This window comes from Lytechinus pictus, chromosome 18, assembly GCF_037042905.1.
Source record: "Lytechinus pictus isolate F3 Inbred chromosome 18, Lp3.0, whole genome shotgun sequence".
In the NCBI taxonomy this organism is placed as follows: Eukaryota; Metazoa; Echinodermata; class Echinoidea; order Temnopleuroida; family Toxopneustidae; genus Lytechinus; species Lytechinus pictus.
Window position 1 is genome coordinate 8,862,300 of NC_087262.1, and position 27,168 is coordinate 8,889,467.

Consider the following 27,168-nt stretch of genomic DNA (forward strand, 5'->3'; position numbering starts at 1 on the left):
GTAAAAACCAGTCATGTTTTTGGCAACATTGGTGATCAGAAGAGCGTTATGAGGAAGAATGGAAACTCCATCGGGTAAGGTATTTCTATCAGAGAACTGCAGTTCTTGAAGCGTTACTGACCAGTAAGTGCTGCTTGATGTTGAAGATCTGACTGGGCAAGGTAACTCAACTTTGTCACCAACGAACGAAAGCAGGGTTTGATATGGTGGAGAGCACAATTGTGGGCGACAACTAAAATTGTCCGCGGCAGCTAGTTCGGCCACTGAAGTGTCGGCGTATGCTGCAGGTTGAACACATTTCATGGATTTCTCTTTTGGATGTAGGGTTAAAAAAGTCTCGATGAGGTCACAACCACATAACCAAGGATTACTTTCAAAGTTTATTCTTACTGATTTCAAAGAGAACGTAAGATATCCACTATCAAGTGTTGTGATTTGGTTGCCCTCAAGATTTAAGTCGGTCAAGTATGTCTGATGTTGCAAGGAACCGAATTCGAATGATATAATATTGTTGTAACTTAATTCCAACATCCAGAACTGCTGTTGCTTGTCAAATGAATCATTGGAAATGCTTTTGATTTCATTATCGGACAGATAAAGATCATATGCCTTGCTGTTTCTTGGTAGACAGTATCTGGGAATTGAAGTAAAAGAATTGTTAGACAAATCAAGTGTTGCCAAATTGTTCATTAACAATTCTTTACAGTGATTTCCGAGATTAAGTGAAGAAAGTCTAAAGATCAAAAGTTCTGGGAATTCAATCGTGGTATCTGCTTGTATAGTAGTGTTTCTTATAAAGTACTGTTTAAAAGCAAAACTTTGATGAAGGCTCAGGTATTGAACATTCTTCAAATCTCTTAATATCTCTATGGACGTGTTCGAAAGGGGTATGCTAGACAAATCTATACCGGTACCTATTCGGCCCTGCACTCCTGAAAACTGTTGATTCGAAATGTACTTCAGAGGATTTCCACTCAACCTGAGATACGACAGCTGCTCAATGTGTGAAAACACACCAGCGGGGAGGTACACCAATCGATTTCTGTTTAAGCTCAATATGACGACATCCTTTAGGCCAATAAAAGCTAAAGGTTGAATATCAACTAGGTGGTTATCATCCAACTCGAGAAAGAAGAGTGAAGATGCCGACACGAAGGTGAAATTCGGTATTGAACCAATCTGATTCGTCTTCAGGTATAGTCCGACCAAATCAGGCGAAATCCTTAGCTGTTTGAAGTCTGTCAGGTTATTATTACGGGCGAGAATGTTGTTTCCTGATAGAACACTTGAGTTGGAGAATCCGATGGCATTATTGTTAATGTTAATATGTAGGACTGAAAGGGAGATGATTTCAGTAATCCCATTGGCCTCTACATTCATATAAATCAATTGTTCCGTATCAAAGATATGGTTTAAATCTAAATGGGTTAACAAATTGTGACTGATATCAAACCTTTCAAGAGAAGTCAAGCTTAGGGGGTTAACCTCTGTTATGAGATTAAAAGCTAAATCCAGTGTTCTGAGAGAGATTAAACTTGAAAAGTAATGACGATCGATTACCCTTAGTTCGTTGTGACTTACATTCAACCTCTGCAGTGGTGTGATCGAACGGACGAAATTTAGGCAAGATATTTTATTCTCGGCGAGGTTTAATTCCACAAGGTTCGGTAAGGAATCAAAGGTTGAGTTTTCTATCATGTAGAGATTGTTACTGGACAAATCTAATTTTGACAGTTCTGGCAATGTTGTAAAGTTTGAAAGCACTGACAATCTATTGTTGTTTAAATAGAGATAACAGAGTTGTGGCATACCTGTCAGGTATCTGTGATCCCATGCGGTAAGAAGGTTATGACTTAGACCCAAGTATGTTAGGTTTGTTAGGTTGTCAAAATTAGTTAAATTTGAAATACAGTTCCATTTTAAGTTAATGTATTCAATATTTCGGTGTCCGAAAATTCCAAAATGTAAAGTTGTGAGCTTATTGTGAGCAGCATAAAGAGAATTTAAGGTTGGAAAATACATGACAGAAACACTTCGCAGATAGTTTTTATCAACATTCAGAATATACACGTTTGAATGATTCCTTCCATACAATGCGTCTAGTGTTAAAATGTTGTTGGATTTAAGACCTAGACTATACGGTGCGTTAAAGAAAATGTCGTTTGAAAATTGATCGATCTTATTGCCATTCAATATGACGGTTTCTATTTTGGAAATGTTGGTAAATGCGGGTCTACCCACAAATCTGATTTGGTTATCTTCCAATGAGATGAACTCCAAACGTTGCATGTTACAAAAAGAAGAGACATCCACAATTTTATTGCCTTGTAAGTAGATTCTTTTTATTGAAGGAAAGCAATTGAATAGAGTTTCACTGATGCTTTTGATATAGTTGTATTCAAGTGAAAGAACCTTGAGATTTTTCATCGTTTGCGCCTTGTTCAAGTATTGAATATTATTGTATGAAATGCACAAATTTGATATAAATTTTGGGTAAGCAAAAATGGTTGTTGAAATGTCCCTGATTGCATTCCCTTCTAAATCTAACGATAATACTCTAAATGGAATTTTAGGTAGATTCTGGAGTTTGTTGAATGCCAGTTTTAGAGATGAAAGTCGTGTACCTGATGGATCACGAAGGGTCTGCTGTTGCCACTCTTTCAGAGAGTTCCTGGTGACTGATAGCTTCATGAGAGCCGGTAAGGGACCAAGGTATGGTATCCTTTGGATGAAGTTTGAATCAAGTTCAATGTACTCCAGTTGGGTTGCTTCCTCGAAGACTCCTTTCTCGATTAAGCGAATACGGTTGTTGGACAGGAGAAGCTCAACCAAGCTTCCGAGACATGAGAATGACTCCTTCTTGAGTGCCGTGATTGAATTGCTCTTCAAGTTAAGCGAAATAGTGTTGCATGGGAGATCCTGAGGCATTTCATCAAGATCTGTGCATGTCACATCGACCAAAGTCCTCCTCTGCTTGCACTCACAAAGATTTGAACATCTTGAATGACCTGTTCTTCCCAACAAGAAAAGAATATACAGAAAGATAAGCACCCTCATCGTGCCAAATGCGTTAGCATCCAATGGAATATGCAGACTGTGTAGCAAAACAGTTTAATAATTCAATTTAAAGGTTCGATTTGTTCATTCATTATCCATTTCAAGACTAAAAGTGAACACACACACAAAAAGCCATAATCCTCTATTTCACGTAGCTGTCACGATAAATGCACTTTCTGTTGGTTGCTTGTCGTATTTTCCGTAGATGTAAAGAAGCTCTTGACACCATCATAGTTAAACAGGTATTGGAGGCAGCATCGACCTAAATATCGTGCAGGAAATGAAAAGTTATTATGCTACACGGAATCAGATGACTATTTATAGTAATCACCCCGGCCCGTATCCTCAGTAATCATCTTTCCATAGCATCATATCCTCAGGGAATAATTATCATTCACTAGTTGCCCATCTTTAAATGTTTCTTGAACTAATTAGAACCGCTATACACTATTGTTACATAAACCATGTAAAATGAGAATTGGAAGAGAATCATTATTGTTGTTAATAACTCCAGAGATTTATTGCATGTAAGAAATCATCAGTTTGTTAGAAAAGAAGGTTCTAGATTCTTGATTATGTTTTGTGTACAGCATTCCACTCAATGGTATGTAATTAGTAGGCATATCTAATGAGGCTGTGATGTGCTCAGTATGCTGAAAATCACAACAAGGAACTTGTAATCATAGTCGGCAATAGGGATTGCTGCCATGGAAGTGATTTGATGAAGTCTGCAAGGGATTTGAAGAAATTGTGATGTCGGAACTATAAATAAGCTCAATCTGGACATGGAACTGTATTGTTCTCTCTCGATGATAATGTATAAATTGCCAATGCCCATTACTTACAATTATCATATTTGTAGTATCCCCCCCCCCCCATTTTTATAGACTGATAGTATTATTGAGCTAGAATTAGTGTGTGTTTTTATTGTGAGGGGTCTACTCTTTTCTCTACTCAGTCATGGCTATGTCAGCATTATTGTGCTATCATTTTTCCATTCAATCATGTTGAAGATGATAGTGAATTTCATTGGACCTTATTTGATTATTTTAATTTAAACAAGACGATTGATATCGAGCATTTATTGAAATTTAAATTAAATCCCTTTTCAATGAACAAAACTGATACTAATGCATTTTCTGATCCAGACATTCGTCTTGAGAGTGCATGTGAATATATATTTTGTGAAGAATTTAGTAGACAGTTTAGCAATGTTAAGTCAAAACTTTCTATCTTTCATTTACATGCTCGAAGCCTAAATACAAATTTTGATGAAATGGAAATTGTTTTATCATCTTTAAACTATGAATTTGATATAATTGCTGTTACTGAAACTTGGTTTAATACTTCTACAAATATAGAAATGTATACATTAGATGGTTATTCTCTTGTTTCTAAATGTAGACCCTCCAAGACTGGTCATGCTGGTGGTGGAGTTGCTCTATATTTGAAAGATAATCTTACTTATAATTTGTTGTCTGAATAAACTTGTTCTGAACCTAATTATGAAATGGTATTTGTTGAAATTGCTAACAACCCCAAACCTACATTTATTGCTTGTGTTTATCGTCCACCAGACTCTGATATATCTTGCTTTAATGACAAATTACAAAATGTTCTAGGAACACTGGGGAGAGAAAGAAACGATATCTATATTTGTGGCGTCTTTAATATAAACTTATTGAACTATGGTTCCCACAATAAAACAAATGAATTTTTAGATACTATGTTTTCATTTAATTTATATCCTTTTATATCAAAACCATCTCGAATTACTGACAAAAAGCATCAATGATTGATAATATTTTTACAAATACTATACAAGATGAAAAGCACAAAGGTCTTATTTATAGGGAAATTTCAGATAACTTACCAGTGTTTTCGATATCATGTGATAATCATGCAAAGCATGTTATAAAAATATATAAAAAAACGTGTTATTAATTATTCAACTTTGTCAATATTTAAAGAATGTTTATCATGTACTGATTGGAGTGATGTTTATAATTGTGAAAATGTCAATGAATCATGACTTGTTTTTTTGATAAATTTAATGCAATATCAAATCAATGAATCAAAATAGAAAAGCACATAAACCTTGGATTACACGAGGGATATTGAAATCGGTGAAGCATAAACATACATTATATGTAAAAAGTATAAAGAGACCTAGTTCTAGTCATAAAAACAAATATTTAGAGTATAAAAATAAGTTAACAAATATCATCAGAACATCAAAAATGAAATATTATGAGTCTTTATTTTATAACTTAAAAAATGATATGAAAAAACATGGTCTCAAACAATATAATACTTGGTCGAAATAAACATAATAAACTACCTCAAAACATGTACGATAGAAATGTGAAAATAAGTGGTAAGAAAAATATTGCACATCATTTTAACAACTTTTTTTTATTAGTGTAGGTAAAAAACTTACCTCATCGTTTCAAAATCAAAGTTACTCTTTAAAAAAGTACCTGTCAAAACCAAACTTAAGTTCATTTTTTGCTAGGTCAACAACTACTCATGAAATTGTCCAATTATCTTGTCTTTTAAAAATTGATAAATCAAGTGGACCTGATTCTTTTTCCCCTAAAGTTGTTAAAATGTATAAATAGCTTTGTGAATCCACTATGTGACATATTTAATAAGTCTTTGAATAGTGGAATAGTCCCAAACAGACTAAACGTGGCAAAGATTGTACCCCTTCACAAGAAAAATGATATTAAAGATGTGGAAAATTCTAGACCCATTGCCCTTTTATCAGTTTTTGCAGAATTATTAGAAAAGGTGATGCATATAAAATACTATATGATTTTTTACTTAAATTTGACATTCTGACTTCAAAACAATTTGGCTTTCGTCGAAACTATAGTACTGATTTGAGCATCGTAATTTTACAAATGATATCCTCCGTGAAATTTCTGATGATATGTTTTGCTATGATGGACTTATCCAAAGCATTTGACACCATCGACCACTATATATTTTACTTTAAAAATATATCATTATGGTATTCGAGGTGTTCCACACCAATGGTTTTCTGATTATTTACTTAATAGAAAACAGTATGTGGTGGTCGATGGTGTTGAATCTGATTATATGAATGCTGACATTGGAGTACCAAGGGATCAGTACTGTCTTGGACCGGACCGCTTCTTTTTATTATTTATATCAATGATATTGTAAATTCGTCTAAATTACTTAATTTTTCATTATTTGCAGATGACACTGTCGTCTATCATTCACGTTCTAACATAGTACAACTGTTTTCCTTTTAATTGAAAAATTAAATAAATTGAATGTTTGGTCTAAATGTAATAAGCTGTTTCTAAATAATGATAAGACAAAATATGTAATTTTTCATAAGAAGAAAAAGAAAATACCTAATTAAATTGAATCTGTTAAAAAAGACAATGTTTTTAGTGAACGTAAGCAAAATATATTTTTCTTAGGTATTTACATCGAGGTGTGTCTTGATGTTGATTATGTCTGTTCTAAAATTTATCGTAGTACTGGTGTCTTGTATAAGTTAAAAAAATATTCTCCCAAGGAACATATTAACGAAGATTTATAATTCAACAATCCTCCCCCAATTAAATTATTGCAATGTTATTTGGGGAAATACATACAAATAAAAAACTAGACAAAATTTATAAGTTACAGAAACGCATGGCTCGGCTAATTACAAATAGTCATCATATATCCTCATGTTTGCCACTGTTTAAAAAAATGAAAATTATTCCTGTAACTTACTTAATAAAGCTTAATACATCCATGCTCATGTTCAAGTTTCACAAAAACCTATTACCGCCTGTTTTTATTGGTATGTTCCAACCAAATTCTGCATTTCATAATCATCCAACTCGTCAAAGTAAAAATTTACCCATTCCTCTGTGTCATTCAACATTACTCTATAATTCTTTATCTTCTGTTGGGGTACGTGACTGGAATAATCTAAATTTCGATATAAGATCCAGTACTACGATAAATCGATTTAAGTGTATGTATAAGAAACATATGTTTACTAAAATGTTGTCCATGGCTAAGTAGGATACTGATCTCTTTCATCTTCTATGGTATCACTCTCTTTCCTTTTCTATTTCCTCTATGATCTCGAGCTATATATGTTTGCTGTGTATGGATTAATGCGTGGATGTACATGTATTAGGATGGGTAGGAGGGTGTGTGTGTGTGTGTGTGTGTGTGTGTGTGTGTGTATGTGTACAGACTATTACTCTAATATTTTACATGTATTTTTATGTAGGGCCCAGTTTATAAGCAGTTGTCCTTCTTTTGGGTCCTGGCCATTTTTAAATTGTTATTTTGTTTGTGGATGGATGATTTGTATGATACTTATTTTATGATGTATGTTGATTTTAAATGGTCAAATAAATGAAATGAAATGAAATGAGAAAGGACGATTAGGTTTGTTGTTTACATCGTTAGTTTCACGGGGGTCATTCAAGTTTCTTCTAGCTACATGTAAATTGGCGGACAGATGCTTTTGTAACTACTGTACAAGGTTCTGGAAAATTGATATAAAAGGCTGTAAGATCTGTAAATAATGTGAATTATTGTCTTAACAAAGATTCCATGTTACAAACCACAAATTTGAAAAAAAATATCATTACGGAATTGTTATGTACATGTATATTCATTCATTTAGTTATTTTTTCTCTAAGGAAGTTCATTGCATTATAAGAATATTCCAGAATGTCTCATTTAAGCTTTGTTAGGCACGCATATTAAATGAGACACTGCAATGTCTGGTATGTTTGTAATTTACAAAGGACAATAGACAATGGAGACTGCTAGCAGGGAAAAAGCACAATAGGATTAGCTATGTTGTTTACATCGTTAATTTTACTGAGGTTTTTCAAGAGTCTTCTAGAATTAGGATTGCTCTAGAAAGGAGAATGTTCTTTTTAAAGACAATGCTAGAAGCTTCCAGAAAAGTGGAAATTTACATAAGCTGGCTGTTTCTTCAAAGACATCATCATATCAGATCAGAACTCAGAGTTTCACGCCAGTCTTCATGTCAGAGCATTGTTCACTTCTATATGAAATACAACATTAACTTTTGTGGAATTATTTGCTCACTATCAATTAACTGTTTGCAGTTATTTTGAGAGAGAAATTCTCAGTTCTCATCGAGATCATCAACCTCTTCTAAAGAACATTTTTCAACCCATGGAGTGCTAAAATCGACTGTTTATCGTCACCATCTTCGTCTTGTCTTCACTACAGAGACTGTAATCATCCATCGAATTTCAACATCAATTTCATCATCGCCAGCACTGTGAACTTTAATTTAAAGGAAAATGAAACATTTGAAAAAAGATAATCATGGTACTGATGATCGTGTTTAAGTCGGCTGTATAGTGGATAATGTGTCAAGTTATGTTGACAGTGTCAATGCACCCCTCCCCTGTGATGGAGCCACTTTGTTTTTCTAAGTAGCATCTCGATCTGAGGGATGTGAAATATTCTTCTCCTCCCATTCAGCAAACTCACTTCATCGTTCTCTTTTCGTACACAAACAAAAATTATAAAAATGCACGATTTTATGAAGTTAGGGCTATATTTGATTTGATTTATTGTTTTCTTCTGCATTCGTAAAATTCGTATACAATACAATCTTCATTACGTAACAAACATAATATATTGGTAATTAATTTTGGTATGAATCATAAAGAAAAAAGGTAATTCTAAACGAATATGATCTACTACCAACAAAGAAAATATAACATTTACAGTTTGCAGGAGCAGGATTGTCATTATAAGCAGATTGCTTGAAAAAATTATGACAACCCCAGTGTGCGAGTGTACGGAATTCCCGAGAAGATTAATGAAAATACTGATGAAATGATGATCAATCTTGCCCAGGATAAACTTGGTTAACAGATTAGTCAGGAAGAAGTAGATCGATCGCATCGAATTGGACCCCCGCGAACCCAGTATACAGAGGGAACCCGGGAAAGCCCCTTCGCCACGACCAATCATCGTGAAGTTTACTTCATATCGCACGAAACAAGCCGTCCTCCAAAAACGCAAAGGTCCCACGAGCCTAATTACATCAGGAGGGCTAAAGATATTCGTTCGACCCAACCCATTCGAATTTTTGTCAATTTGATATTGCTGATTGACAAAAATGTATGAATGTGATTCAAAATCTAACACTGATTCTAGAAATGGTAACTACTGAACTTACTTCGCCCAAATTGGGAAGATAAATAAGTGACTTGGAACTATTTTTTGACTGGCGGAATAATTAGGGCTATTTTACTGTTTCAGTTGATGAATTCGATCGATTCATAGTTATCTTCATAAATGGCGATTTTTTATTTTTAAAATGAGCTGGCTACGGTACCCTTTCCTGGTCAGATTTGGAATGTCAGATATATATCCTATCCATTGGTAGTAAACATTCCACCCTCTAATTTCACATTTATTTTTTATGAATTTTTCAAAAGTGCCATTTTAACACACAAGTCTATGGGGAATGTTTTACGCGCGTGACACCTTTAAGTAATATGGGAAATCTCTAGTAGTGGATGGAATGCCTGGCCAAACTCTTCAGTATCAAACAATTTCTCACTGATATCAATATGTTTAGTCATCAAGTGGTGCAAAAAAAATGGATTTAATGGCTAGCAGGGCTACATCAGGTAAAGTTAGTAAGTAGGTCTGTGTAGCCTAGGAATGTATGTAGATTGGTCAATGTATAGAGTCAAGGCCTCTTTATGTTCTGATTTATCATTGTTTTGTGTTAGTGTACATCACCTACTTAGCATTAGAAAGACCTTTAGAAATTGCTCATGTTGAAATTGTTCTTAGGAAGGGGGTAGGTAGAGAGGAGATAGAACTTTGAGAACTTTACTGAAGAGAACTAGAGTGGTACCTTCAAGAAGGTATATAGAAAAGGGCATAGAGTAAGGTAAGGTATCTAATAGTGCTCAACTAAGGAGGGAGGGGGGGGGGTGGCTGTGTGCTGCAATCTTAGTATAGCCCCCCCCCCCTTTATTAAGCCATGCCATCTATAAAATTATCTTTCTCTCTCTCTCTCTATCTATCTATGTATCTCTTCCTTCTTACATCTGAGAGGCAACATCCCTAGCAAGATTTTGAATAGGTCAAATGCAAATATACTAAAGTAGTATCTCATTCTTTTATTGTTTCCTCATCCAATCTCATGTATATTTGGTAATTATGTTTGGGGCAATTCTGTTATCCTGATATCTACACATAATTTACATACACCTTTATATTACAATTAATAGGGACCTATATTGTCATTGCATTCACTGTTGGGCTATATGCAGGTAGGATTTGTATACATCCATATACAGTGAAAATAACATGTATGGGTAACACATTAAAATGGGTGATTGCATAGAAAATAGGCATTTTCAATGCATTTCTTTGTACTAGTGTGAGTGTACAGATATAAAAGAATAGCAAAGTAGCTATTCAAAAAAATAAAATACATAGGTCATATAATATAGGTCCCACGAGCCTAATTACATCAGGAGGGCTAAAGATATTCGTTCGACCCAACCCATTCGAATTTTTGTCAATTTGATATTGCTGATTGACAAAAATGTATGAATGTGATTCAAAATCTAACACTGATTCTAGAAATGGTAACTACTGAACTTACTTCGCCCAAATTGGGAAGATAAATAAGTGACTTGGAACTATTTTTTGACTGGCGGAATAATTAGGGCTATTTTACTGTTTCAGTTGATGAATTCGATCGATTCATAGTTATCTTCATAAATGGCAATTTATTTTTAAAATGAGCTGGCTACGGTACCCTTTCCTGGTCAGATTTGGAATGTCAGATATATATCCTATCCATTGGTAGTAAACATTCCACCCTCTAATTTCACATTTATTTTTTATGAATTTTTCAAAAGTGCCATTTTAACACACAAGTCTATGGGGAATGTTTTACGCGCGTGACACCCAAACTTCTTCGCGGCACCCATACTGGAATAGAAGAAGACTTAACCGCCAAGAACAGAAACTTATTATGGAGAGCAAATGAAGAAGCGCGCAAGAAAGAGAAAGTAATCGCAGTATGGAGTACAGATGGAAAGATCATTCACAGTAAAAAAAAAAAAATAGCACGCTGTTTAAGCCTGTCACTCTAACAACAAGTTGTTTAAACTTTTTTGTAATTGTTTAAACTTTTTAAACAAGTTTTTTAAAAAGTTCATTCATAATATATATCTATCAGTGACTTAGAAAAACTCTGAAAATGCTAAACTATGAACAATGTATACTGGACTTCAAAATGCTAATAATAATAATAAGAAATTAATGAAATTAATTCATTATCGTAATATTGTCGTTGTTGTGGTGGACAAAGTCATTTAATTTGGTACGTAGTGGAATCGTTCCAATTAAACCCATATATATGAACAATGCATTTGTTATGGTTACATGTACACTCGTATAATCAGAATAATAAGAATAATAATATATTATGGAAGCGATTTTTTTTCCTTTATACATTAGCAACTTAATGCTCGTTATACAATTACCTGATATTTGACCAAAGAATTATCACATATTTGGAAACATATATTTGGTATTGAAAAAAAAGGAAAAGGAAAAAAATAATTATTATATACTTTTTTAGCTTAATTTGTCAAAATAACGATTGGTGTAATAAATCGACCCTAATACATTTACCTTTGGTTTGAGTCTATGGAAGAACATCATTCATGTGATTGTTTTTCAACAAGGTGAATACACTTTTTTGTATCTGACGATGTAAAGAGCATGATCGGCGATATAAGCCAAAATGTGTGAACTAATAATTACACGACATTCTTCTTGTATGTTTTTTTTTTATAAACAATTCATGTATTAATATCACAATCGTGTGATCTTATTATATTGAGTCACAAATAGATTAACTTGCAAAGGTTTTTGCCTTTCATGGCTCAATGCTCCACCTGAATTAGGACGATATTCTGTGACTACATGTCTGTGGCTGAAGCATTATTTACGTGTCTTATTCTTCAATAGCATGTATTGATGTGTCGAATTTCTACTGGGTTAGAGGGAGTTTCTTGAGTCACAACATGGCAGGGTCATTGTTGTTTTCCTCCTATGTAGAAAATCATGATTAGTTAACTTGTACAGTATATATTTTCATAACACATGTATAAAATGTGCTGTACAAAAAAAGGAAAACGATGTTTGGTATATGATAATGAATTTATATATTATACATTAAATACATATACATTTGTTAACGCCTGATGAATAAATGGATGAAACACATAACACAAACATACATTTACAATCGTAATAACTTACTGTTTATTATAATAGTACATTGATTGAACCATCACAACACCGATATACACACTTTTTTTGTCTTAATATATATTTCTAAAGGCCATTTATGGGTGTTTTTTGTATTAATTCATACATTTACACATCCAACACAAAACTTACACTTTTAACAATTTTATGAATGAAATATACTTTACACACCATTTGTAACTTACAGTTTATTAAAACAATACACTCATTTAACAACTACAACACAAATATTGATACATTTTTACAGACATCTTTCTACAGACAAAGTTTTGATATAAGATTATGGATTCACACATTACATAATGAATACTTGTTCATTTTTTAAATGATAATGAATAATTGAACGAAACACATAACACAAACACATATTATTTTTGCAACATACATACTTATACTGTTCATTAAAATAGTGCATTGCTTGAACAATCACAACACCAATACGCATATATATTTTTTGAATACATATGAAATGTTTTACGATAATACGTTGTATTGAAAATAATTACAAATTGCACATAATTATTTATTCTGAAAGTGTTAATCTGATCACTTACAAAGACAACGATTGGCGTATGACTAGGAATGGATAACATTCTTTGTCCATGTACATGTATATATTTTTTTTCTTATTTGTCAGTTGATTTTATTTATGAATATCACTGAGATTCAAGTGTATACCGCCTTGTTTCAAAAGTATTTGTCAACATGAATTATGTATTTTTAATTTTTTATTTCCCCCTTATTGTTGCATTTTGTTTAATTATTCAAAGTTTAATTGTTCGTCTTGTCAACGCAAGCTTATTATATGATTTAATTTGTTATATGTATAATATCAGAAGGCATCAGGAAAATTATTATGACTTGTGCTATGGATAATATCGATGGTTTGGATAATAGAATAATCCGCGCCGATAATAAGTATTACACCCCAAACGATTTTTCGAACTTAATGAAGAATTACAATACTAAAGATATTTTAACAATGCTTCATTTTAACTGTCGAAGCTTGAGACGTTATTTAAGCAGGTTCTCAGAATTTATTAATTGCTTTAAGAATTATATTACAGTATTTGGTATATCTGAAACTTGGCTTAGAGATAACGAAGAACAATATTATAATATACCCGACTTTTCTTCTATTACTAGTAACCGTAATAATAAGCGTGGAGGTGGAGTTGGAATATAATGTGAATAAAAATCTTAAATTTAAAAGAAGACCGGATTTAGACATTTTCCTAAATTGTATAGAGAGTTTATTTGTTGAAATCCACATAAGATCCATGTGTTTTATAGTTTCAGTCATTTATAGACCTCCTAGCCAATCATTAAAAGATTTTGTAGAAACAGTTCAAATACCTTTGAGTAAAATCTCAAGTGAGAAAAAAACAATGTATTATCATGGGTGATTTGAATGTTGATTTAATGGACCTAGATTTAATGTCATGTAATCATGATTTTGTTAATATTTTTTCTACCTTTTCATATTTTCCATTGATTAATAAACCCACAAGGATAACAAGTAATTCGGCATCAATATTAGATAATATATTTTATAACTAACCTGAAAGTGTCGTAGAAGCTGGTATTATTACAACAGATGAACAGTGATTACCTAACCCCTTTCGTCATAATTGAAGGTCATTTAACCTCTAATAATTCGAAGACCCATTACCCTATAAAAGACTTTTGTGAAAAGAATATGATAACATTTTGTAAAAAATTACAGTGTGTTGATTGCTCATGTTTAAACAATACAGAATATATTGATGAAATTTATGATATATTTTTAGACATTTACAAAAAAACTATATAATGAAAGTTTTCCAATAATAAATGTTAAAATAAAAAAGACTTATACAGAAAGGTCATGGTTTAATAAAGATATCAAGAAAATGTGCAAACGGAAATACTTTTTAAAGAACCAAACTTCCTACAGAGAGAATGTATAAAAGTTACCATGGTTACAGAAACATGGTTCATAGCTTCATTCGTAAAAAGAAACGTGCATTCTATCATCATAACTTTGAAAATGTAAAACACAATTCTAGAGCGACATGGAAAATAATAAATAACATTTTAACAAAAAATAAGAATAGAGATGTTGATTATAGTATTGAAAATAATGGAGAAGTGACCGATAACAAGCAAGAAATTGTAAATGTATTTAATGAATTTTTTAGTAGTATTGAAAAGGGTGTGTTTCCGAACTCTTTAAAACTGGCTAAAGTTACTCCTGTCTTTAAGAATGGTAATAAAACACTAGTAACTAACTACCGACCCATATCAATTTTATCAGTTTTCAGCAAGGTTTTTGAAAAAATAGTATATGACAAATTGATAGCATTTATTTCAAAACACAACATATTATATAACAAGCAATTCGGTTTCAGACAAGGATACAACACTGCTCATGCATTAATTGACTTAACTGAAAAATAGCTAAGGAATATGAAAACAAAGCAATAACGATTGGTGTATTTTTAGACTAATCTAATACTTTATCTAATATATAATATTTTAATTGATAAGCTATCAGCATACGGGTTTAGAGGGACAGTATTAAAGTGGTTAATCAGTTACTTAAGAAATAGAAAACAATGTGTACGCATCAACAAAATTTATTCAGAGTTTCAGGATATTAGAGTAGGGGTACCCCAGGGGTCTAACCTATGCCCTCTTCTTGTTATATTGTACATAAATGACCTGCAATATTTAAGTAATATTTTAACTACTACCTTATTTGCAGACGATACAAGTTTATTTTTATCTGGTAAGGATCCCATTCAATTAAATAATATTTTAAATTCTGAAATGGAAAAAATTCACATGTGGTTCCAAGCCAACAGACTTCAAATTAACACTAAGAAGACTCACTCTCATCAATTATTCCGTAAATTAAAAATTCTGAAAAGTTATGATATACATACCCTTCACACTGTAAGTTTTATGTTTTCATACTACAGGAATCAGTTGCCTGACACATTCAACAGTTATTTTAAAACAAATCGCAGTGTACAACAAATATAATACGAGAAACTCTGATAATTCATACATTACTTTTTACCGTTTTTCTTTCTCAAGAACAGTCATAAGTTATAGTGGACCACTCATATGGAACAGTTTGCCCCCTGAAATAAAACAGTCCTTCGCTAAATTCATTTAAAGTAAAATGTAAGTCTTACCTTTTAAATATGTATACTTTACCATGTTCTCAGTGAATAAGCTTGCCTGTTTTGTATGCTTTTAAATATTTTTTGATAATATACATGTTGTTTTTATTCAAATTCTTCACTAGTTTGTTGATTTTGTTGATTTTTGAAATGTGTGTTTCTTGCAATCTAATAAATTGATTGCAAGATGTTTTTTTTCGGTAATGAATGTTAATTAGGGAGTAGCCTAGATAGGTCTATTTGGCTTTTGCTATTCCCCTCACATCGCATTCATTACCCTATGTATTTTGTTATTTTTGTTAATAAGTAAAAAAATATAAGTAAAAAAATAATCATTTTTTCTTCATCCAAGAACCAAAAACATAGATTGACAACTTATCACATTATAAGGGAGCCATATCATCCACACATGTATGAAACATGTAAGATTTCATGTAATAACATAAGAACTAGGAAAGTGTGAATGTGACATCATCAGCCCACCTAATGAATATTCATGACAAAGTGCATAATTGCATAATAGTTAGTTTCGGTCATATTCGCTCATTTGGTTACGTAGCAGACGATGCTAGCCTGCTAGTATATAGTACACTTACGCAGACCTTATTGCAAATCAAAATCAATTCCGGACTCTATATTTGCTTCATCAAACTGTAGCTATAGATATCAGTAGGCAAAGCTTTATCGTACAAGAACATTGTTATACTTACAACATTAAATGCGTTGATTAAGTTTGTTTGGACTGTATTAATAAATTGTTTCAAATGAAAAGGGTCTGGGAACGGAAACTATCATACGTCAGTCACGTGACGTTGTACACAGAAATAGCCATGTTCTGCCTGCTCGATCTCAAAGTTTGGGAGAAAAACGAGATGTAACCATTGTACCAGTCATAAAGTATCATACATTTAGCATTGAGATGACAATCAATTTCGACCTTTTTTACCCTTAGGGATATTCCAGTGGGAAAACAAAGGTGCCAGCGTCTCGAAAATATGGGTGGTTTTAGACCGTTTGCCATAGCATGTTTTGTGAACATGGACACTTTCAAATGAACAGCGAGACATGAATAGTGAATTAATTGTAATAATATTTACATCAAATTAATGGAATTTGACAAAATTTTCACACTATTATCAATCTGGTGTGAGATTACTAATAGTTTAAAGATATACCCGGATTTCTGCAATATTACGTTCATGAAAACCACTGTTCCCTGTGTTGAAGCTGTGTGTTGGGGACTTTCGGACACTCAAATGCACGCGACTAACCATTATGTTTCATAAAATATTTCAATAACTTCCTTATTTGTTATTGCATTTGGATGAAATTTTACCATTATGCTTTGTGAATTTTAGATATATTTTTAGCCCTGAGTACCCCTTTAATTCTACAAAAAGCAGTAATAGGGACCGCCTGGTCGGTATGAAAATGAGGGGACCAGTGGCACCATCTACTCACTATTTCTTTCGTTAATAAGTATAAGGAAAAGTAAAATGAATAGATAAAAGAACCTATCAAAATTCATTTTCATTTCACTTTTTTCTCAAGCAGACGACGTGGCCCTGAACAGCGACCCTTCGAAATTGATCTGAAGACTGAACTATATAGAAATATAATTCAATGGGTATTTCAATGCCAGTAAATTTGCCACCATTTACAGTGTCCTCAATAAATCAACATAGAAAAGGAAAATTATATATGATATATTGAAAATGTTGATTTTTTTTGTGGGGGCTTCACAAGCCGCTGAGTGGTTTTTCAAAAAATAAGAATTTAGAGGACAAGGCCCAGCAAAAAGTTGATTAGAATCTTGATATCTTGATATAGACTGAAGTTAGCGACTAAAAGTATGCTTACCAATGGGAAAGCGGCCGTGGGCAGATCTTTTGATCGCTAACTTCAGTACGAATTCGCGCATGTGCCCGTCGGTATTTGTTGGCCATTTCGTGAGCATTTTTGAAAGGGAGAGAACGGGCGCCGTTGCAAATTTTTTCGAGGGTCTACCCCCTACCAACTGCATCAATGTTAGGAGCCTACCAACAGTGATACAAATATCGGTAGAATTGAGGTGGGTGCATGATTTTTTGTTTGTTTGGGGGTGGTGTTTTTGGTTACCCCATCAGCTTCAAGAATGCCCATAGTCTATGAAGCGGGCCGGCACTCTCTGGGTTAACGTTATATCAGTTCCATCAGTTACTGTGAATATCATAATTAAATTAACAAATCTAACAATTAGATCTAGATCTTTTGCATGCATCGTAGATCTAGATCTATCTAGATTAGATCTCGATCTATCTTCACCATTCAAGGCTTTCTAATATAACAGGTATTGACTGATGGGGTGTGTAAAATAACATTCTTTGGATCGCCTGAAGGATTTATATTTTCCCTCGTGATAATATTTTCCCTCAGCGCTGCGCGCTTCGGGAAACTATAAATCCGGCGCGCCAAAGTATGTTTTTATTACACACCGAAGAATGTTTTTATTACACACCCCATTAGTCAATATCGTAATAATAATAAAAGTGTTCATAAAACTTCCAAGAAGCTATCTCCATGTAGTATTAAGGCAACCGCTCACCTTACGACTGGTCTGCGACCCAATTTGGGAATGAAACGCTTGCAAGAGAATTTAATGCCATAATATTGAGACATGGGATATCTTACTGTACATGCATAATATGTTGTAAATCATCGTATGAATACCTAGGTGCAATCACTGTGCTATCATCCTTTAAAAGCGAATTTAATAAGAAGTCGTAAGGACGTCATAACAATCGCATTATTGGCTACAATTTGAAAATAATTTGACCTTCACTCCAAATTAAAGGCTTGTAATTATCCAAAATCGTTGTATTATTCTTAAGGCGACCGCACACCTTACGACTGGTCGGCGACTCGATTTCAGAATAAAATGTAGTAGAATTTTAAGCTAATATTGAGACTTGGAATATCTTACTGTGTAATGTTCTTAATCATCGTACGAATACCTATGTTCAAATCTGTGACTATGCTATCATCCTCCTTAGAATAAAAGCGAATTCAATATCTAGTCGTAATGAGGTCATAGCAGTCGTACGATTGACTACGATTTGAAACTAATTTGGCCTTTCTCAGAAATAAAAGCTTGCAATCTTTCAAAATGGTTATATTAGTATTCTTTCAATTGATTTCAACCTCAACTAAAATGATATGTTCCATTCACATTTTCAGAAAATAAGCAAAATGTGATTTGTTCCAAAATCGGATCGCGAACAGTCGTAAGGTGTGCGGTGGCCTTTAATCAAATAAAAAACTTTCAATTCACATATTCAAAAAATAAGCGAAACGCGACCGTGGCCCAGTCGTAAGATGTGCGAGGGTGGTTATGCGTGGATAACAAGACAGTCTACTTTAAAAACTTAAAAGTCCCCATCAGGAAACTGATCAAACGCAACTCTATAAATTGCATCTCGATTTTCAATCAATCATATGCGTTTATTGTGGACTTTTTTAATAAATTGAGTTTAAACACAATTATTTCTGCAACGGAATGCCTGGACAATCCATTCCTTTCATTCGAAATGAGCTGGACATTTTCTAATGCTTTATAAACTACGTTTTTGTAGTTGAAATATACTTAAAAAATATGATTCATTTTATATTTGTCAATACAGCAAACCATTCAAAAAGGAGTTTGAATTAATCACATTTTTGAGTTGGTATATCATACAGTACTCGCACTTAGAAAATTAAAATACTGCTCTTCCATACGTTTCCAAAGAAAAAATATAAAGTAGGCCAGCCTATCGCAATAAAATCACAGAACAAATATTTCGAAACTTCCTGAAAATAGGCAATTGTAGTTTGTGGAAAAAAGGGTAGATCAATTGCAATGCTAGCATTGATAACAGCAAACCATTATTCATGATATTAGTAGTAGCAAGAGATTTACCACATTGAAGATTGTCTGTCCACTTTTGGACTAACATTGCCGAATGGTTAGTTCTTTCTTCAATATTTTCCCTTATTTTCTCCTTGACTGTTAATTTCAGGGTGAATTTAGTTTGCCCAGCTCCATTTTCACTACAACATGTGTAAAAACCAGTCATGTTTTTGGCAACATTAGTGATCAGAAGAGCGTTATGAGGAAGAATGGAAACTCCATCGGGTAAGGTGTCTTTATCAGAGAACTGCAGTTCTTGAAGCGGTACTGACCAGTAAGTGTTGCTTGATGTTGAAGATCTGACTGGGCAAGGTAACTCAACTTTGTCACCAACGAACGAAAGCAGGGTCTGATATGCTGGAGAGCACAATTGTGGGCGACAACTAAAATTGTCTTCGGCAGCTAGTTCGGCCACTGACGTGTCGGCATACGCTGCAGGTTGAAAACATTTCATGGATTTCTCGTTTGGATGTAGGGTTAAAAAAGTCTTGATGAGGTCACAATCACACAACAAAGGATTACTTTCAAAGTTAATTCTTACCGATTTCAGAGAGAACATTAGATATCCACTACCAAGTGTTGTGATTTGGTTGCCCTCAAGATTTAAGTCGGTCAAGTATGTCTGATGTTGCAACGAACCGAATTCGAATGATATAATATTGTTGTAACTTAAGTCCAACATCCAGAACTGCTGTTGCTTGTCAAATGAATCATTAGAAATGACTTTGATTTCATTATATGACAGATAAAGAGTATATGCCTTGCTGTTTCGTGGTAGGCAGTATCTCGGAATTGAAGTAAAGGAATTGTTAGACAAATCGAGTGCCGCCAAATTGTTCATTAACAGTTCTTTACATTGATTTCCGAGATTAAGTGAAGAAAGATTAAATATCAAAAGTTCTGGGAATTCAACAGTGGTGTCTGCCAGTATAGTAGAGTTTCTTATAAAGTACTGTTTAAAAGCAAAACTTTGATGAAGGCTCAGGTATTCAATATTTTTCAAATCTCTTAATACCTCTTTGGACGTGTTCGAAAGCGGTATGCAAGACAAATCTATACCGGTATACCCCCCTATTGGGACTAGCACTCCTGAAAACTGTTGATTCGAAATGTACTTCAGAGGATTTCCACTCAACCTGAGATACGACAGCTGCTCAATGTGTGAAAACACACCAGCGGGGAGGTACACCAAACGGTTTCTGTTTAAGCTCAATCTGACGACATCTTTAAGGCCAATAAAAGCTAAAGGTTGAATATCAACAAGGTGGTTATCATCCAACTCGAGAAAGAAGAGTGAAGATGCCGACACGAAGGTGAAATTCGGTATGGAACTAATCTGATTCGTCTTCAGGTAAAGTCCAACCAAATCATGCGAAATCCTTAGCTGTTTGAAGTCTGTAAGGTTATTATTACGGGCGAAAATGTTGTTTCCTGATAGAACACTTGAGTTGGAGAATCCGATGGCATTATTGTTAATGTTTATATGTAGAACTGAAAGGGAGATGATTTCAGTAATCCCATTGGCCTCTACATTCATATAAATCAATTGTTCTGTATCAAAGATATGTTTTAAATTTAAATGGGTTAACAAATTGTGACTGATATCAAACCTTTCAAGAGAAGTCAAGCTTAGGGGGTTAACCTCTGTTATGAGATTAAAAGCTAAATCCAGTGTTCTGAGGGAGATTAAACTAGAAAAATATTGATGATCGATTACCCTGAGTTCGTTGTGACTTACATTCAACCTCTGCAGTGGTGTGATCGAACGAACGAAATTTAGGCAAGATATTTTATTCTCGGCGAGGTTCAATTCCACAAGGTTTGGTAAGGTATCAAAGGTTGAGTTTTCTATCATGTAGATATTGTTACGGGACAAATCTAACTTTGCTAGTTCTGGCAATGTTGTAAAATTTGAAAGCACTGACAATCTATTGTTGCTTAAATAGAGATAACGGAGTTGTGGCAGACCTGTCAGGTATTTATGATCCCATGCGGTGAGAAGGTTATGACTTAGACCCAAGTACGTTAGGCTTGTTAGGTTCTCAAAATTAGTTAAATTTGAAATACAGTTCCATCTCAAGTTAATGTATTCAATATTTCTGTGTCCGAAAATTCCAAAGTGAAAAGTTGTGAGCTTATTGTGAGAAGCATGAAGACAATTTAAGGTCGGAAAATACATGACAGAAACGCTTCGCAGATAATTTTTATCAACATTTAGAATATACACGTTTGAATTATTCCTTCCATACAGTGCGTCTAGTGTTAAAATTTTGTTGGAGTTAAGAGCTAGACTAAACGGTGCGTTAAAGAAAATATCGTTTGAAAATTGATCGATCTTATTGCCACTCAATTTAATGGTTTCTATTTTGGAAATGTTGGTAAATGCGGGTCTACCCACAAATCTGATTTGGTTATCTTCCAATGAGATGAACTCCAAACGTTGCATGTTACAAAAGGAAGAGACATCCACAATTTTATTGCCTTGTAAGTAGATTCTTTTTATTGAAGGAAAGCAAGTGAATAGAGTTTCACTGATGCTTTTGATATAGTTGTATTCAAGTGAAAGAATCTTGAGATTTTTCATCGTTTGCGCCTTGTACAAGTATTCAATATTATTGTATGAAATGCACAAATTTGATATAAAGTTGGGGTAAGCAAAAACGGTTGTTGAAATGTCCCTGATCGCATTCCCTCCTAGATCTAACGATGATACTCTTAATGGGATTTTAGGTAGATTCTGGAGTTTGTTGAATGCCAGTTTTAGCGATGAAAGTCGTGTACCTGATGTATCACGAATGGTCTGCTGTTGCCACTCTTTCAGAGAATTCCTGGTGACTGATAGCTTCATGAGAGCCGGTAAGGGACCAAGGTATGGTATCCTTTGGATGAAGTTTGAATCAAGTTCAATGTACTCCAGTTGGGTTGCATCCTCGAAGACTCCTTTCTCGATTAAGCGAATACGGTTGTTGGACAGGAGAAGCTCAACCAAGCTTCCGAGACATGAGAATGACTCCTTCTTGAGTGCCGTGATTGAATTGCTCTTCAAGTTAAGCAAAACAGTGTTGCATGGGAGATCCTGAGGCATATCATCAAGATCTGTGCATGTCACATCGACCAAAGTCCTCCTCTGCTTGCACTCACAACGATTTGAACATCGTGAATGACCTGTTCTTCCAAACAAGACAAGAATATACAGAAAGATAAGCACCCTCATCGTGCCAAATGGGTTGTAAGCATCCGATGGAATGTGCAGAATGTAAGGCAGAACAGTGTCCCTTTTTGTGTCCGTAGAAATACAATTTAGTTTAAAGGTCACATTTGTTCATTCATTATCCATTTCAAGGCAAAAAAGACGGGGGAAAAAAAGGGAAATCAAAATCCTCTATTTCTTTTACGTAATCTGTTACGAAAAAAGCTCTCTCTTTTTGTTGGTTGTCGTATTTTCAGAAGATGTAAAGAAGCTCTTGACACTATAATGATTAAACAGGTACTGGAGGCAGCATCGACCTAAATATGAGAAGATATTATGCTACACAGAATCAGATTTCTGATTGTTTTTATCACCAATTACCCAGCCTCGTATCCGCAGTAATTATCCTCCCGTAGCATAAGGCTCAGGGAATAATTATCATTATATAACTTCACTAGTTGCCCATCTTTAAAGGTTTCTTGAACTAATCATGTTAATTAGAACCGCTATACACTTTTGTTACATAAAGATGCGAGAGGAGAATTGCAAGATAATCATTGTTGTTGTTCATAACTCCAGAGATTTATTGCATGTAAGAAATTATCAGTTTGTTAGAAAAGGTTCTAGATTCTTGGTTCTAGGTTCTAGATTATGTTTTGTGTACAACATTCCATTCGATTTTATGTAATTAGCAGGCATATCTAATGAGGCTGTGATGTGCTCAGTATGCTGAAATTCACAACAAGAAACTTGTAATCATAGTCGGCAATAGGGATTGCTGTCATGGAAAATGGATGATTAGGTTTGCTGTGTATATCGTTAGTTTCACGGAGGTCATTCAAGTTTCTTCTAGCTACATGTAAATTGGCGGACAGAGGCTTTTGCAACTACTGTAGAAGGTTCTAGAAACTTGATATAAAAGGATGTAAGATCTTTCAATAATGTTAATTATTGATATATTTAAGGTTCATACGATAATATATATGATATTTGTCTTAACAAAGATTCCATGTTACAAAACGCAAAAAAAAATTATTATTACGGAATTGTTATGTATAAGAAGAATTGTAAGAGAAATTACATGTATATTCATTCATTTAGTTATTTTTTTCTCTAAGTAAGTTCATTGCATAATAAGAATATTCCAGAATGTGTCAATTAAGCTTTGTGAGGCACTGCAATGTCTGGTATTTTTGTAATTTACAATGGAGACTGCTAGCAGGGAAAAGTACGGATTAGCTATGTTGTTTTTAAATGTTAATTTTACTGAGGTGATTTAAGAGTCTTCTAAAATTTGGATTGCTCTAGAAAGAAGGAGAATGTTCTTTTAAAAGGCAATGCTAGAAGCTTCAAGAATAGTGGAAATTTATATGTATATAAGTTGGCAGTTTCTTCAAGGACATCATCATATTAGATCAGAACTCAGAGTTTCACGCCAGTCTTCATATCAGAGCATTGTTCACTTCTATATGAAATACAACATTAACTTCTGTGAAATTATTGGCACACCATCAAATAATTGTTTGTAGATATATCTCATCGGGATCATCAACCTGTTCTAAAGAACATTTGTCAACCCGTGGAGTGCTGTTGATCGTCACCAACTTCGTCTTGTCTTCACGGACATTTCAACTCACTACAGTGACTCTAATCATGAAACGCACTCCCGGGGGGGGGGGGGAGGGGGGCACCTCCATGACGAGTGGATACCATGCGCGACCATGGGGTCTCGAAAAGTACCCTAAACACGTATTTTCCATTAGCGTCTTATTCACATTAATTCCAGACGTCCAGTTCAAAATTAGATTCTAAAGTTCTGTAGCAATTGACATTAACAATTATATACTCCAGCGATTCCTCCTTCCATTCCTCTCCCTACCCTACCAAAATATTTTCTACCAATTACATTGATTACATAGAATAATCAAACCTATACGCTGCAATTAAAAAGAACACGATTCCTCTTGAGTTGTATCATCTCTTCTTCCTATGACCTATATAATTCATTCTTTTGAACTGGGTGTGTCCATATATACGTTTCATTTGAAACATGTAAATGTGATGAGGTCATTGATATCAAGAATAGGTTATTCCCGACCTTTCGTTTGAGGACGCGCACGCTTATTTACTACGGTAGTTGATTTTGGAAGAGACTTTTTGGGCCCGTCATCATGGTCGTAAAAATCTGTCCTGCAATGCAAATTGTGTGACATGAGATTATTTTTTTCGTTTCGCATCTGCGACGGAAACATTCAATATGCGTTTCGTGTGCAAAATTCTGGTTGCTACTATGGTAACAGCGATATATCCGATTGAGGACGACTTTCCAAAGCCACATTTGACTCCTCCAAGAGCTCGAGAGGCCGCCCGGGGGGCCCACTTCCATTGATTAGTAGATACCAGGAGCGAACACGCGTAAAAGGGGACAGAGTGGGCAGGTACGTTACTTATAGGCCTATGTAACGTAATAAGGGTGTCAAAACGATGTTTAAAATGCTGAAAAAGGGATATATATCCAATAGTTGTAGGGTTTCACAAGCCAAATACTTGTTAAGAGATGCATTTTCATAATCTGGAAAAGAATTGCTTCCCTTGTTTAGGGTACTTTTCGAAACCTCATGGTCGTGCCTGGTATCCACTCATCAATGGAAGTGGTCCCCCCGGAATTTGAATCTAATCCCCCATTTCTGGGGAAAGTAAAACATAATGCCCATTACATCGTGTGCGAGAGGCATATCGTTTGTGTAGAAGGAGTAAACAAAAGAAACAAAAGAAACAAAAGAAACAAAAGAAACAAAGAAACAAAAGAAACGAGTTCAAACGTATTGCATATGCTGTGCACGTATCAACGCGTGCGAAATTTTCGGCTGGAGAGGTTGATCTGACCCATGAAATCAATTGCCAGTGATCCACCAATAATCCACATTAAATGTAATATCGATTCGATGGACTGTAATGATCTATATCTAAGCCTTCATTCAGTAAGTTTTTCCTCACTCAATATGTACTCAATTTGTTTGAAAAACCACTTTCTTATCCATGTCATAATCTATTTTAGGTCCTGCATTTCGAATATCTCCAGCCATCAGTCGTAATATACATGCATGTATGGTGCGGGTGTCGCGGAAAAGGATTTTGCACACGAAAAGCAGATCTGTAGGGCCTGTAACCCCCCTGTAACACAAAGCTTAGCATTGATTGTAGAGCAGTTTTCTACGTTTGATTCTATTGACTATAATGCACAATCAATCTTAAAAATCAAGTGTATGATTAAGCGTTAACTTTTGTGTTAGGGGACCCTAATACTAGCGTCCGTGAGGATTGCGAAAGGTCCCTATTGCTGTATCAGAGACGCTTCTTCAATAGGTAACAAATCACCCGCAACCTCTTATCAACTACAATCTATTATTGACCAAGTTTCTTTTGTTATTTATCAACGAATGTGGTATTAGAATTACACAAATCTGTGTTTAATTAGTGATAAATACCATGCAGTTTGATTGCCAACATAAATGACATAAATTATATTCCATCAAAGTAGATAATGTGAAACAGAATTAATATATTTCTTATTTTACACGAAGGTGTCGTCTTTCTTTTAAGGTGTGACATGATGAGCGGAAAAGACCCCCACAAATTTTGGGAATGAGTTTTTCTTCATTTCCCTCCTTCATTTTCTATTTCCTATTACCGTTTTCTTTTTCTCAAAATCATGAGTCAATATTTCATAAAAGTATCAAAAATCAAAATAGTCATCAATGGCATTTCTTTTATTTTTCCATTCCTCTCATCCCTTATTTTCATTATACACGTAGTATTATGATCAAATAAACTTTAGATGAAGGTTTTCTATTCATTATTTTTCAACCTTAACCTAGTTATAAAAAAAAAAAAAAAAAAAAATCCAATCAGTTACAATCTGTCGTCTTAAAAAAACCCGTTATGAATCAATATCCTTTCCTATGTAGTGTGTATGTGTTCAAAATATAAGCTTAAGCTTCAGTTTGTTTGCAGGTTTAAATAAAGAAAAAGGGGCTTCATCCAGCTTAAATAATCTGCTTTATATGCATGTATGACCTAAACTGATCTATTAATGATCATGGATGAAACAAAGTAAATATATTTCATATTTTCTTCAACTCTTCTTAAAGGCATGACATGATGAAGAAAACACCACACACACACATACACAGAGGAATGTGCTTCCACGCTAATTAATACTTCTTGAAAGTCATTACATCGACCAATATATCGATCAAGAAATTTAAACTTCAAATTCTTCTTCTCTGTCCTTTAAATATAATTATTCGTCAGTATTATTATTTTTCCGAATAACGTTCAAACAGCAAAATTCCATCCGATGTGATATGATCAATTATAACTGACAGGGGCCGCGGAACCGGGGGGGGGGGGGCTGGGGGGCTCAGCCCTCACTTTTTTCCAAAACCGTGTACAAAAAACGTAAAAATGACCAT

At 34.2% G+C, this 27,168-nt stretch overlaps 1 protein-coding gene across 1 annotated transcript in view; it reads right to left on the reverse strand.

Moving 5' to 3' along the window:
- Nucleotides 1-518: 518 nt before the first annotated feature.
- LOC129281589 (podocan-like) overlaps nt 519-27,168 on the reverse strand; it is a 63,094-nt gene continuing 36,444 nt past the window's right edge. Inside the window, exons 3-5 of the mRNA XM_064113428.1 lie at nt 22,285-22,668; nt 2,625-3,008; nt 519-634 (exon numbers count right to left, since the gene is read on the reverse strand). Coding sequence (XP_063969498.1) covers nt 519-634; nt 2,625-3,008; nt 22,285-22,668 — 884 coding nt within the window. The remainder of the gene's footprint in view (nt 635-2,624; nt 3,009-22,284; nt 22,669-27,168) is intronic.